Source organism: Sorex fumeus, unplaced genomic scaffold, assembly GCF_029834395.1.
Source record: "Sorex fumeus unplaced genomic scaffold, SorFum_2.1 ptg000044l, whole genome shotgun sequence".
Classification (NCBI taxonomy): Eukaryota; Metazoa; Chordata; class Mammalia; order Eulipotyphla; family Soricidae; genus Sorex; species Sorex fumeus.
This window is the reverse complement of record NW_026606101.1, coordinates 49,780,166-49,794,521: the sequence shown is the minus strand read 5'-3', so window position 1 is coordinate 49,794,521 and position 14,356 is coordinate 49,780,166. Positions and strand designations below refer to the sequence as shown.

The 14,356-nt window shown below is 50.3% G+C and overlaps 1 protein-coding gene across 1 annotated transcript in view; it reads left to right on the top strand.

Annotated features, from left to right (window-relative positions):
• Nucleotides 1–14,356, top strand: part of ABCC5 (ATP binding cassette subfamily C member 5) — a 95,163-nt gene that overhangs the window by 72,531 nt on the left and 8,276 nt on the right. Inside the window, exons 22-25 of the mRNA XM_056121956.1 lie at nucleotides 267–453; nucleotides 4,191–4,280; nucleotides 5,667–5,856; nucleotides 9,386–9,545. Of these exons, the coding sequence (XP_055977931.1) occupies nucleotides 267–453; nucleotides 4,191–4,280; nucleotides 5,667–5,856; nucleotides 9,386–9,545 (627 nt within the window). The remainder of the gene's footprint in view (nucleotides 1–266; nucleotides 454–4,190; nucleotides 4,281–5,666; nucleotides 5,857–9,385; nucleotides 9,546–14,356) is intronic.

Here is a 14,356-nt window from a genome sequence, read left to right as displayed (position 1 = left end):
ACTCCAGACCTAACACTTCCAAGGCAGATATGAAGTCACTGAGCTCGCCCCCAGGTCTTTTTCTTGTGTAAGACTAGAAACCCCATGTCCTTCTGGTGTGGCACCTGGGACACTCTGAGAGGCGCAAATCTCCATCCCATTCTCCCAGTTACTGACAGGGGTGCTTAAATATCTTCCCTCCATCCTAATCCATCTGAACTGGCCCAGCATCTGAGACCAAGGCTGGGGGTATCTGATTGCTCAGTGCATTGCTGTCTTCCTCCCAGGTACCAGAGGCTACTGGATAGCAACCAGGGCCCCTTCTTCCTGTTCACCTGTGCCATGCGGTGGCTGGCTGTGCGACTGGACCTCATCAGCATCGCCCTCATCACCACCACCGCGCTGATGATCGTGCTCATGCACGGGCAGATCCCACCGGCCTACTCGGGCCTTGCCATCTCCTATGCTGTCCAGGTCAGGCTCGGGGGGCAGGGCCGCGCCCTGGGTGCCTCTGAGTCCTTCCTGTGCGGGCCGGGGTCGCAGGGGGGTGGGGGGCTGCTTGGGGACCAGCCACTGCTCCCCCTCCCCTCCTGCGCTTCTACTCATCTGCTTTAGAAGGGACAGGCGGGACGTAGCTGGGCAGGGGGGACATAGTGGCCCGAAGGAGCAAAGGTGTTGCACTCTCTTGGGTGCATGTTAAAAACAGGAGCTTTTTTTTCTCTATAAAAAATTGGGAGACCAGAGCGATAGCACAGAGGGGAGGGCGTTTGCTTTGTACACGGCCTCCAAACCATAACCTGGGTTTGATCCCCAGCATCCCATATGAACTCTCAAGCATTGCCAGGAGTAATTCCTGAGTGCAGAGCCAGGAGTAACCCCTGAGCATTGCTGGGTGGGAACCCCCCTCAAAAATAGGCAAAAAAAAATTTAAAAATTGGTGTGTGTGTGTGTGTGTGTGTGTGTATGTGTGTGTATGTGTATGTGTGTGTGTAATCCAGTGAGTAGGGTGTTTGCTTTGCATGTGGCTGCCTAGGTTTGATCCCTGGCATCCCATACGGTCCCTGGAGCACCACCAGAAATAATTCCTGAGGGTCTGGAGCGGTAGCACAGCATTTATCTTGCATGCAGCCCACCCGAGTTCAATTCCCAGCATCCCACATGGTCCCCTGAGCACCGCCAGGAGTAATTCCTGAGTGCATGAGCCAGGAATAACCCTTGTGCATCGCTGGTGTGACCAAAAAAGCAAAAAAAAAAAAAAATTGGTGTGTGTGTGTGTGTTTGTGTGTGTGTGTGTGTGTGTGTGTGTGTGTAGTCCAGCGACTAGAGTACTTGTCTTGCATGTGGCTGCCTAGGTTTGATCCCTGGCATTCCATATGATCCCCTGAAGCACCACCAGAAATAATTCCTGAGGGTCTGGAGCAGTAGCACAGCATTTACCTTGCATGCGGCCAACCCGAGTTCAATTCCCAGCATCCCATATGGTCCCCCTAGCACCACCAGTAATAATTCCTGAGTGCAGAGCCAGGTGTAACCCCTGAGCATCGCCAGGTGTGATTCCCCCCCCCCCAAAAAAAAGAAAAAGAAATAATTCCTGAGTGCAGATCCTGAGTATCACCAGGTGTGATCCCCCCCCCAAAAAAATATTTATTTCAAGTACCCTGGTTTACAGTTCTTTTTATGATGTGGTTTCATGCATACAACCTTCCACTACTACACCCCCCTAACAGAGCATCCACTTCCTCCACTGTCTCGGGGTCCCCTCCCCTCTACTATAGGCCAGTGCTATAGACCAGTTCTCAGGTTCTGTTGTCTCCGACCATCCATTACTCCCTTTCTATGTCCCCATCTGAGAGAGATTGTTCTGGCCTTGGTTTGTTAGTTTGTATTTGGTTGGGAGGCCGTAGTCAGCCATGCTCAGGGGTTGATGCCCCGGGTCTGTCTGCCACGCGCAGTCAAGTACCTTAACCCCATATACCACCTCTCTGGCCTCTGAGAATAGTTTCTCACCACTATCTTTGGCCTTTTCCTTCTTAGAAACCTGATATCCCCTCTATGCCTCTCTCCAGGCTCCCAATTTTCAAATACGGTTGCATCTATGGACCCTTCCTGTCCCAGGGATGGTTGAAGGTTTTCAAAGGTCTTTAAAGGTCTTCAAAGAATAAGTGGAACTTGAGCACTGATTAGGTAGTTGAGTTGAAGGAATGAACATTATTTTTTTCTAGAAGTGATGGCAGTCTCTATAGTTTAGGGAGATGTAAAGTGAAGTACTTATTAGTGTAATGATATGGTGACTCTAACTTGTTTCCAGATAATAATGGAAGGATGGGACAGTGTTTCATAGAAGACTGTCTAGGAGTTGCCAATTTTTTGGTTTCTTTTTTAGGGGGTGGGGGTTAGGCCATATCCAGCAGTTCTCTGCTTACTACTGATTTGTTACTGAATCTAAGCTCAGGGATCACTCTGGAGGTCTCAGGGGACCAGATGGGGTGCTGGGGATTGAACCTGAGTCTGCAAATGCCATACCCACTGTACTGTCACTCTGGCCCTGAATGGCCTTTTTTTCTTTTTCTTTCTTTTTTTTTTTCTGGCTTTTTGGGTTACACCGGGGGACGCTTAGGGGTTACTCCTGGCTTTGCACTCAGGAATTACTGCAGGCAGTGCACAGGGGATCATATGGGATGCCAGGGATGAACTTGGGTTGGTTGCATGCAAGGCAGGCGCCCTACCCGCTGTACTATGGCTCCAGCACAAGTTGCCGATTTTTCAAGGTGCAGGAGTTCACTTTGTTGACCTCTCATCTAGGTTTGCAGTTTTTCTTTAAAAAAAAAAAAGCGGCCAAAGGAAAGCCAGCACCTGTGGATCTTCAGAGACACCTAGCGGGGCCCCTGGTGTAGGTTGCTGTGGCTCCTAGGATGGGGGAGCGTGTCTGTAAGTCCCGTTTCCCACTCCTGGTGCCAGATGCCCGGAGGCGCTGCCATGGCTGGGGGCCACTCACTTCACTCGCTTTCCTTCACTGGCCTTCCTGGGGGCTCTCCTTGAGTTGCCATGGGCAGCCCTGTGTGCATGTGTGTGGTGCCCATGGCAGGGGCAGGCACAGGAGGAAAGCCCGAGCCCTGAGCCCTGAGTGGAGTGGCCAGAAGTGGAAAGAATGAGAGCAGGAAAGCTCTGACGCAGCTGCACCCCAGATTGCAGCTCTGGGGGCCACGAGTCAGAAAGAGAGGGACAGACATACAAGGACTGCTCTCATTTGTGGAGTATAAAATAACATGAGGGCATGGAGCAATAGCACAGCGGGTAGGACATTTGCCTTACACGCAGCCAACCCAGGTTTGATTCCCAGCATCCCATATGGTCCTCTGAGCACCGCCAGGGGTAATTCCTGAGTGCAGAGCCAGGAGTAACCCCTTTGCATCGCCGGGTGTGACCCAAAAAGCAAAAATAAATAACATAACATAACATGAGACTGACACCTAAGGGCAGTAGACACAGGGCCAGGAATACTGCTCCATACCTGGAAACCTGCCTCATGAGCTGGGGGAGAAGGCAGCTGGGATAGAGAAGGGATCACTGAGTCAAGGATGGTTGGAGGGATTGGTCCGGATGGGAGATGTGTGCTGAAAGGAGATAAAGGATCAATCGTGATGGCCTCTCAGTATCTGTATTGCAAACTCTAATGCTCAAAAGTAGAGAGAGAGTATGGGGGAAATTGTCTGCCAGGGAGGCAGGGGGAGGAGGGGAAAGGGTGGTATACTGGGGAGATTGGGGATAGGGAATGTGCACTGGTGAAGAGATGGTGAAGAGATGTTTGAACATTGTATGATTGTAACTCAAACATGAAAGCTTGTAACTGTATCTCATGGTGATTCAATAAAAAAAAATAAAGGGGCTGGAGCAATAGCACAGCGGGTAGGGCGGTTGCCTTGCACACGGCTGACCCGGGTTCGATTCCCAGCATCCCATATGGTCCCCCAAGCACCGCTAGGAGCTATTCCTGAGTGCGTGAGCCAGGAGTAATCCCTGTGCATTGCTGGATGTGACCCAAAAAAAGCAAAATAAATAAATAAAGAGAATGTCTTTTTTCCAGTTGCTATCTGTGCCCAGCTGGTTCCTCCAGGAACCCGCTTTGGCCCCCTGCAGGGAGAATTTTTTGGCTGATGCCCGGGGTGTCGTGATAACAAACTCCCTTACAGAGCTTTGCTTTCTGTCACCAGTTAACCGGGCTGTTCCAGTTCACTGTCAGACTGGCCTCCGAGACCGAAGCTCGCTTCACCTCTGTGGAGAGGATCAACCACTACATCAAGGTCGGTCTGCCGCCGTGGGGCATCGTCCTGGGCACGGTGGCCTGGCGAGGTCCAAAGCCCCTTGTTTCCTTTGCTCTTCTTGGGTGGGGAGTGGGCCCATCTGTCTCCCCAATATGGGTGGCATGGAAGAGAGAATAGCATGAAGGTTTCTAAGTGTATTTGTGAATTATGCCTGATGAATAACTTTGGTTCTGAGCTGGAGAGATAGCACAGTGGGTAGAGCTTCGCCTTGGCATGCAGTAGACCTGGGTACCACATATGATCCCCAAGAGACCTGCAAGAGTTATTCTTGAGCACAGAGCAAGAAGTAAGCCCTGAGCGCCTCTGGATCTGCTTCTCAAAACAAACAAAGAGAACTTCGGTTCACCAGCCAGTTTCCAAAGCTTTCATAATCTTGTTAGTTTGGTTCAGCCAACACATTCAACATTTGCCTACGATTGGTTTTGGTTTTGGGTTGGGGGTCTGCTTGTACGTGGTGGTGCTCAGGGCTTACGCCTGGCTCTGCACTCAGGGATCACTCCTGGTAGGTTGGGGTGCCAGGGATTGAACTCAGGTCAGCCACGTGTAAGGCAAAAGCCCTGACTGAGGTACTATCATTGTGGCCCCTACCAGGTCATACCCTCTCTCCCCAGGACTTGTTACAAATCTAAAAGTCTGTTCCTCTGAACTCCTTTTAAGTTGTTTCTTAAAAGTGTGCACGGGTTAAAAGAGAGAGTGCACGGGTTAAGGTGTTTGCCTTGCTTATGGCTGCTCCAACTTTGATCCCTGATACCATGTATGGTCCCTTAAGCATCACCAGGACCCAGAGAACAGAGCCAGGAGTAAACCCTGAGCACATCCCCCATGTGACCAAGAAACAAAAAAAGAGGCACTAGCTTTGCCCACAGACAACCCCAGTTTGATCCCTGGCATGCATGTGGTCCCCACAGGCCCCACCACGAGTGATTCCTGAGTAACTCCTGAATATGCCAAGTGTGGCCCAAAAACCAAAAAAAAAAAAAAGAAGAGAGAGAGAGAAAAGGAAAACGGGCAGTGTTGAAGTGAAGCTGCAGTCCTCACTTATGACTGCTTAGTAGACCCTGGAAACTCTAAATGGAAATGTGGTCGCCACGGTGCTGTGTCTGCTGGATTCCTGGCACCCTGTATGGCCACCTGAACCCCACCAGGGTCCTGGTGGTGAGCCTTTGCTCTGTCAGAGGATGGAGCCAATGGTAGGGCACATGCTTCACACATCTGAGGCCCCGGTTCAGTCCCCAGCACCGGCAAAAATAGATTCCATTAAATAAACAGTTGCTGCCTCAGTGTGGCCTCGAGGGTCGTCTTGGTTCGTTTGCAGCGCCCCTCGAGTCTGTGGGCAGTCTGACCTGGCCCCTTTTCTCTCCCCAGACGCTCTCTCTGGAAGCACCTGCCAGGATTAAGAACAAGGCTCCCTCCCCTGACTGGCCTCAGGAAGGAGAAGTGGCCTTTGAGAATGCAGAAATGAGGTACCAGGAAAACCTCCCCCTGGTCCTGAAGAAAGTGTCCTTCACCATCAAACCAAAGGAGAAGATTGGCATTGTGGGCCGGACGGGATCAGGTAAGCGCATGTGTCTGTGTGTGTCTGTGTGTGTGTCTGTGTCTGTGTGTGTGTGTCTGTCTGTGTGCGCGTGCATGCATGTGTACAAAGGCCTTTCTGCAGGCACCTCGGTATATGTGTGTGTGTCCCTCTCTGCACGTACTTCTCCAAGCTGCTCTGGGTACACCGGGGACTCTGACTTGCTCTTCATTGACCTTTGCTCTCTTACCGTGCCAACTAGCTCACCATGCCACAAGGGACCAGTGTCTTGGGTCTTTTGTGAAACCAACTTTAAAGCTTACTTTCAACCCTGCTTTCATGACATTTTTCTAATCATAAAAGTATTCCTTCAGGGCCAGACAAGTACTGCAGGGATTAAGGTATTTGCCTTTCAAGTGGTGGATCAATTCCTCACACTGCATGGTCTTCAGTCTGTTACTTTTGCCTTCTGAAAAAGTGCCTTGGGGCCAAGAGATGGCTCAGTGGGAGGGCCTGGGTTTGGCCCCTGACACTGTGTGATCCCCTGAGCACTGGTGACCATGATCCCCGAGCATCACCAAGTGAGGTCAATGATGATAAAAGGAGCTGGAGAGATGGTGCAATGGCTAAGGTGCTTGCCCTGCACACAGCCAACCCGGGCTGGATTCCTGGCACCCTGTATGGCCACCTGAACCCCACCAGGAGTGATCTGTGAGTGCAGACCCAGGAAGTCATGAGCACCATTGAGTGTGGCCCAAAAACAAAAAAATGATAATAATAATATTGCCTTTTGGGACTTAGCCGGCATAAATTATACAAATCTCTTATTTTTCTGACCAGTGAAATTGGTATGAAGAAAGGGTGCCATTTCCTAGCAGAAATAATTTGTTTCATGTTAAAATAGGACTCTGCTTCTAGATTTTTTTTTCTTGTTTGGGCCACACCCAGGGTACTCAGGGCTTATTTCTGGCTCTGTGCTCAGGGATCCCTCCTTGTTCAGTGCTCGTAGGACCATGTGCGGTGCCAACATTGAACCAGGCTCAGCCATGTGCAAGACAATTGCCATAACTCCTACTCTGTCTCGCTGGTGCACCTCTGGATTTTTTCACACTGGAAAGAATGTTAGCCAGGGGCCTGGAGTGATAGTGCAGTAAGCGGGGTGATTGCCTTGCACACAGCTACCCAGGGTTCAACCCCAGCACCACATGTGGTCCCCTGAGCTTGTCAGGAGTGACCCCTGCGCACAGAGCAAGGAGTAAGCCCTGAACACTGCCAGGAATGGACCAAAGACCAAAAAAGAAGCAAAAAGAAAAGAAAAGAAAAGAAAAGAAAAGAAGTGATTAGGCCCAAAGCGCTGAATGCTTTCTCCCTCAAGTTCCCACTTTCCAATCAGAGTTCCACCCTCCAGAGCTCTGCCTCATGTCCCTGCCTTCCCCTACAGGAGGTAAACACACCACAGTAGTCAGTAGTCACAGAGGCCTTGTCTTGTGCAGTTCTGTTCTTTCATTTTGGCCGTGCTGGAGTTAGAACCCGCCTCACGCCCGTGAGAGGTGCCAGGAATAGTCTTGTCAACCCTGGTGCCTAATCAAAAGTTTTTTTTAAAAGATCTCTGTTGCCCTCCCTGTTTGGCAGTCCCTCATGACTAGAGAAGGGACTGCCTACCAGAGACCCAGGAGGAAACTGTGTTCCAGAGAGGAGATGGCCTCAGTGGGAACTGTCTGCTACATTCAGACTCAAACCCCCAGCTCAAGTTGGTGTCTGGCGCCCTTTGGAAGAGGGGTGTTTCGGGGTTCCCGCGAAGTGGCTTGACAGGGGTTCTGCCCAGGGTGTGGCTGCTGACCCAGATGCGAAGCAGGGTATTTGTTCCCTCCTGGCTGCTGGCTAGACAAAGTAGCTCTGGGGTGAGGCGGGAGGATGGTGGGGGCCCCGTGTCCACGTGAGGGAAGGTACTTCAGCCACTCGAAACAGGCACCTCAGCCGTGATGTAAAGGATTGATGAAAAGTAACCAGAGCAGTGTCAGACACTGTGTGCATATGGCGCCCCTGTTCTTTGGACATTCCTGAATCTGCCCCCAGGAAAGCATCTGAGGTAGGAGCCAAGGCTGAGCACGAGGCTCCACAACATTGTTGTAGTAAGTCTGGGGTCAACTAAATGTCTGACACTGTGGGGCGGTGGAACAAGAGTGCAGCCACCTGAGGACATATGTCACAGACACAAAGATTTTAACTTGAAAACGTTTTAGCCCTGGGTTTAATCCCCAGCACCTCAAAAAGAAAGAAAAGATTTTTTTAAAAAAATGGTTGAGTGAGTGTTATATAATGTAAGGTTTTTTTTTTTTTTTAAATAGTGCTTCATTTATTGTGTCTTAGGATGATCTCAATTCTGAGAAAAAAGACGGATAGGCCAAATGTGTCAGGAATCGGCGGTAGTGAGGTGGGGGGGGGGGGGGACTGGAGTTATTGTCTTGAATTACATAATTGTTCACATAAAGATTCGGTTAAGAATCAAACCATAATACCCATAAGTAGAGAGAGAGTAAGGGGGAAATTGTCTGCCATAGAAACAGGGAGAGGGTGGGATGGGGGGGGTTTACGGGGGACATTGGTGGTGGAGAATGTGCCCTGGTGGAGGGATGGGTATTTGATCATTGTACGACTGAAACAGCTGAGCCGGGTTTGATTCCCAGCATCCCATATGGTCCCCTGAGCATCGCCAGGGGTAATTCCCTGTGCATCACCAGGTGTGACCCAAAAAGCAGAAAAAAAAAAAAAGAACAGCTGTTAGGTTTACCATCACTATACACAACTCCTTTTTTATCCCCTAACCCACTCTTTCTTTCTTTCTTTCTTTCTTTCTTTCTTTCTTTCTTTCTTTCTTTCTTTGTTAGGAGGCAGTACTCGGGGTCAAACCCAGGGCCTCACTTAGACGAGGCTCAGAGCCCCGCCCAGGCGGCCGCCCTGCCTCTCTCTGCAGCCAACACCTTCCCTTCTGAGTCAGAGTGTCAGTCCTCCAGTTGCTGCCAGGGCCATGCGAAGCCTTGCTGTGTGTCTCTCTTGGCGATAGTCAGGACAGAGCAGAACAAAGACCCTGGTTTCTCCCTCCTGACTATAAGATCAAGGTCGCGGGTCTCGGCACCTGGCCTCGGAGCCCTGAGCCCTGCGTGCCCGACCCTGAGGCACAGAGGAGCCTGTTTATACCGGATGCTCCCGAGGAGTCCTGCTTCCTCCCTCTCCTTCTCAGGCCTTATATGAAGGATTGACCTGTCGGTGCTTGATCCACAGTAGCTGTGACAGGGATGTTCATTGTCTTTTCTGTTCTAGCTCTTGTTTCATACATTAGCTCAGTCGGATCCAGCCGAGATAGTGACTGAGATGAAATCATTTTCTACTTCAGTCAAAATAAAGATCCACTAAAGGCAGTCCACTCTGCTGAGGTAGAAAACCCAGCAAGATCCTCACAGATGCAGTGTCTTGAGCTCCCCGGTCCTCACAGATGCAATGCCTTGAGCTCCCCGGTCCTCAAAGATGCAGTGCCTTGAGCTCCTTTCCTTCATATCTCCTCCCTCCTCAGGCAAGTCCTCCCTGGGGATGGCCCTGTTCCGGCTGGTGGAGTTATGTGGAGGCTGCATCAAGATAGATGGGGTGAGGATCAGTGACATCGGCCTGGCTGACCTCCGGAGCAAACTCTCCATCATCCCGCAGGAGCCGGTGCTGTTCAGCGGCACGGTCAGGTGAGGGCCCAGTGCTGGCCTCCTGGGGTGCGGGGCTTTCCCACGGCACCTCATGCTTCCCTGCACTGCTGAAGTATGGGGTGCTGGCATCTCTCTGGTACCACCAGCCACTTCCTTAACATGAAGAGGCCCTGGAGCATCCTGGGAAAGAGGTCAGATGTGAACTCCGACCTCTGCCCTGTGGCTTCATCCCTCCTCTGCTCAGAACTCTCATCCGTAAATGGGGGGTCGTCCAGGGCCAGAAAGACAGCGCAGCAGGGACGGTGTTTGCCTTGCACACCTGTTTGATCCCCAGCTCTACAAATGGTCCCTGAGCGCTGCCAGGTACCATCCCTCAAGGCCCCCAGAGCATGAATGTGGGATATTCTGAAGATCTGTGGGGTGATTAGGAGCAAGTTCACACCCTATGTCCTAGCTCAGAGCTGGAATGGGCGCCCCTCACTCACACAGTGGCAGTCACCGGCCCTGCCCTTCCCCCTTTCCTTCACTCCAGGCTGGGGCCCAGCCGTTCTCTGCTCTCAGAACGCTTTGGGCGTGGTGCCTGCTCTGTTTTTTCATTTCCCCGTACCTTCCCCCACCTTCAACACTCTCAAATGATGCCGCTTTCTAAACTCTGCCAGTTGTGCCAAAAATAAGCTTCCTCCTCATGAGCCTGAGAGAAAATGCAGAGGACCGGGCACGGGAGAGACTCGGTGTGGGAGGCCCACGCCCCGTCCCTCGAGCACAGCAGGGGTGGCCCCCAAACCAAACATTTTTTAAATGTTTTATTTATTTGCTTTTTGGGTCACACCCAGTGATGCACAGGGGTTCTTCCTGGCTCTGCACTCAGGAATTACTGCTGGCGGTGCTCAGGAGACCATATGGGATGCTGGGACATGAACGCGGGTTGGCTGCATGCAAGGCAAATGCTCCTACCCACTGTGCTATCGCTCCAGCCCCGAACATTTTTTTTTAAGAGAAGGATTGATTGTACTAAGGGGTAGAGTGCTTGCCTTGCACACAACTGACTCAGGTCCAATTCCCAGCACCCCATGTGACCCCTGAGTGCAAAGCCAGAAGTAAGACCTGAACACTGCCAGGTGTAGCCCAAAAACCAAATATATATATATATATTATATATATATATATATATATATATATATATATATATATATATATATAAATTAAGAAGAGTCAGAGAATAGTACAGAGGGTAACACACTTGCCTTGCACATGGCCAATCTAGATTCAATCCCCAGGCCCCCCCACATGGTCCCCTGAACCCCTCCAGGAATGATGCCTGACACAGAGCTAGGAGTAAGCCCTAAGCAACGCTGGGTCTGGCTAAAAAAAAAAAAAAGTAAATAAAAATTCCTCTTCTTGACCTATTACAGTAGGAAGTTTTAATAGGTAGAAAACTATTAAGGTAGGAATTCCATGATCTTTATCTGTATTCCACCCCAACTCTTAAGCTTCTCCTCCAGAAGTAATACTTTTCCTCAATTTATATTACTCTGAAAGCTGCCTCTCCTTCAAAATAAAATCAGCTTTAATGATACAGCTGACCTAGATTGGACTTCCTTTTTTTTAATCAGTCTATAAAATTGAGACATCCGTTTCCTCTTCCATTTTTAGCAGTTTCCAGGGTAAAGAAAGAAAAGAACTTAATTTGAAATAACTTGGGACATTGTTCAGACTTGTCTAAAAAGTGAGGTCCTTCCCCCAGCCACCCCCACATGGTCCCCTGAACCCCCCCTTGCTTTTACTTCAGAAACAGCATTTGAACTCACTGATTCTAAGCGATTTGGTAGGTAATCTGCATTCTCACCTCCATTCTTACCCATGACCAATACTTTTTGATGTTTCTCTAAAATATTAATGAATATTATCAGCCTGAGAGGGTTTCTTGCTTGCTAAGATAATAGGCCACACCAGAAACAGCAGAAGAGATTCTACTTCAGTCTAAAATTTAAAAAACAAGGACTGGAGTGATAGCACAGCAGGTAGGGCGTTTGCCTTGCCGCGGCCGACCCGGGTTCGATTCCCAGCATCCCATATGGTCCCCCGAGCACCACCAGGAGTAATTCCTGAGTGCATGAGCCATGAGTAACTCCTCTGCATTGCTGGGTGTGACCCAAAAAGCAAAAAAATAAGTAAAATTTTAAAAAAAATTTTTTCTTTTTGTGCTATCGCTATGGCTCCAGCGATAGCACAGCGGGTAGGGCATTCGCCTTACAAGCGGCCAACATGGCCGACCCGAGTTCGATTCCTCCGCCCCTCTCGGAGAGCCTGGCAAGCTACCGAGAGTATTCGATATGCCAGACACAGTAACAACAAAGTCTCCAATGGAAACGTTACTGGGCCCGCTCGAGCAAATCGACGATCAACGGGAGGGCCTTTACCTTTTTTCTTTTTGGGTCACACCCAGCAATGCTCAGGGGTTACTTCTGGCTCTGCACTCGGGAATTACTCCTGGCGGTGCTCGGGGGACCATACGGGATGCTGGAATCGTACCTAGGTCGGCCGCGTGCAAGGCAAGCGCCCTACCTGCTGTGCCATCACTCCAGCCCCCAAAATAAAATTTAAAAAACAGAAACCAAAGTTGTTGCTGCTGCTCTTCCTGGTTCCCATAAGTCTATTTTTTGTTTTTGTTTCATTTGGGGGCCACACCTGGTTGTCCTCAGGTTACTTCTGGCTCTGCATCCAGGGATCATTCCAGGCAGGGTTTGGGGAACCTCTGGGGTGCTGGGGATCAAACCCAGGTTGGCTGTGTGCAAAGTAAGCACCCTGTCCTCTGGACAGTCACTCTGGCCCCTCCATACGCCTATTTTTAGGTGCCACACAGAAACACCTTTGAGGATAAAATTGGCTGTATTATTTTGGGTCCAGAAGAAAAGAATTGTATTTTGTAAATCCTATGGTCATTTGGAAACAGGGCACAGGGAACTTTGCGCTTCCCTTGATTATGCTCTCTCCGAAAAGCCTGTTTTCATGTCAAAATGTGACTTCATGTCACTTCATTGGGGTCTGTGAGCTGGGCGCTTCTGGAGCTGATGGGTGGGCACGCACTGCTGGAAGACGGGAGGCACTGCTGCCAGCCAGCTCGTCAAGGCCATTATTTGAATCCATGTAGATTTGTGTTTATTTGACTATTTCCCCCCTGTCTATTGTTGGGGGGTCACACCCAGTGGCACTGCTCTGGGGCTACTCCGGGCTCTGCTGGCAGGTAGCATTGTGGTCTTCAGAGCTCAAACCCTAACCTCCAATGAGCAGAGCTTACCTTCAGCCTGCTGAGCTAGTGCTCCCTACCCAGCGATGCTCAGGGACTACTTCCGACCCTGTACTGGGGGGAGAGTCACCCCCAGTGGTACTGAGGAAACCCAAGTAGAACCAAGGATCAATCTTGGGCCTCCTGGAAGCAAATCAGGCACTCCAGAGCTTTCTTATTTGACTTTTTTCACCATAGCTTTATTTTTTTTTTTTTTAATTTTTATTTTTATTTATTTTTTTTTCTCTTTGGGTCACACCCAGCAATGCTCAGGCATTACTCCTGGCTCTGCACTCAGGAATTACTCCTGGCGGTGCATGGGGAACCATATGGGATGCTTGGAATCGAACCCGGGTTGGCTGCATGCAAGGCAAACGCCCTACCCGCTATGCTATCACTCCAGCCCCCATAACTTTTTTTAGAAACTAATTTTTGTTTCTATTTTTGGCTTTTTGTGGAGGGTTTTTTTTTTATTTTGGGGGGTCGGGGAGAAGCAAACTCACTGATGCTCGGGGTTTACTCCTGATTCTATGCTCAGGGATCACGCCTAGTTATGCTCAGAAGATCTCATGTGGTACCAGATGATGGCCCCATATAAGGCTTGTGCTTTCACCCCTGCACTATCTCTCTGGCCCAACTTTACTCTTTATTTGAGGAGACGGGCATACCACGCATTGCTTAAACTTGAAAGACTCTCACTCTACCCCCGAGCAGCATCCCTGGCTCCTTATTCTACTCTTAACTTATTACAGCCCAAATCAAGCCTTATCTGAACGCCTCCTTGGAGCCTCTCTCTCATTTCCTGAAAGCAGTGGCTCTGTGAATCTCAGTCGCCTGCTCTGAGGACCAGGTGGCTGGGATGCTCCTGCCCCACGGGTAGTACCACCTTGAGCCCTGGGAGATAATCTCTGCCCTTGCTTGGCAGTGCCTGGCAAGCGGCCGCGTGCAAGGCCTGCAGCCCACCCGCTGTGTGATCGCTCCAGCCCCTCAGTCACAGCAAACTTAGAGGAAGCTTCCACCCCAGGGAAAAAGAAAACAGCGAACCCAAGAGGAAATTGTATTTTGCCAGCACTTGGACCCTGCATGCTGAGTGTTAAAAAAAGACCTTCATGTTTTATAGCCTGCCTGCCGCCACCCCTCCCTCCCTTCCTCCCTCCCTCCCTTCCTTCCTTTCTTCCTTCCTGCCTCCCTCCCAAATGCTGTGCTCAAGACTTTGGTGCTCAGGGCTTACTCCTAGCGCTGTGCACAGGGATCATTGTTGGCACTGCTCTGGGGGCCATATGGGGTGTCGGGGATCAAACCCAGGTTGACCACATACAAGGCAAGCACCTCCCCACTGCACTGTCTCTCCAGCCCATGGTGCACTCGTGTTTCTGTCTCTGCCTGCGCCCATCTGTGGACAGAATGGACACCGACTCTGCCATTCTTGTTTCTGTCTGTGGCTTCTCTGTGGACAGTGCATTTTCCTTTCTTCCCTTCCTGATGGGGCTCCCTGTTGAGGTCAGACCGGAAGGGCAGGTCTGTCTTGGCCACGCCTGCTGGGGCCCCTTCTTTCTTGGTTTGA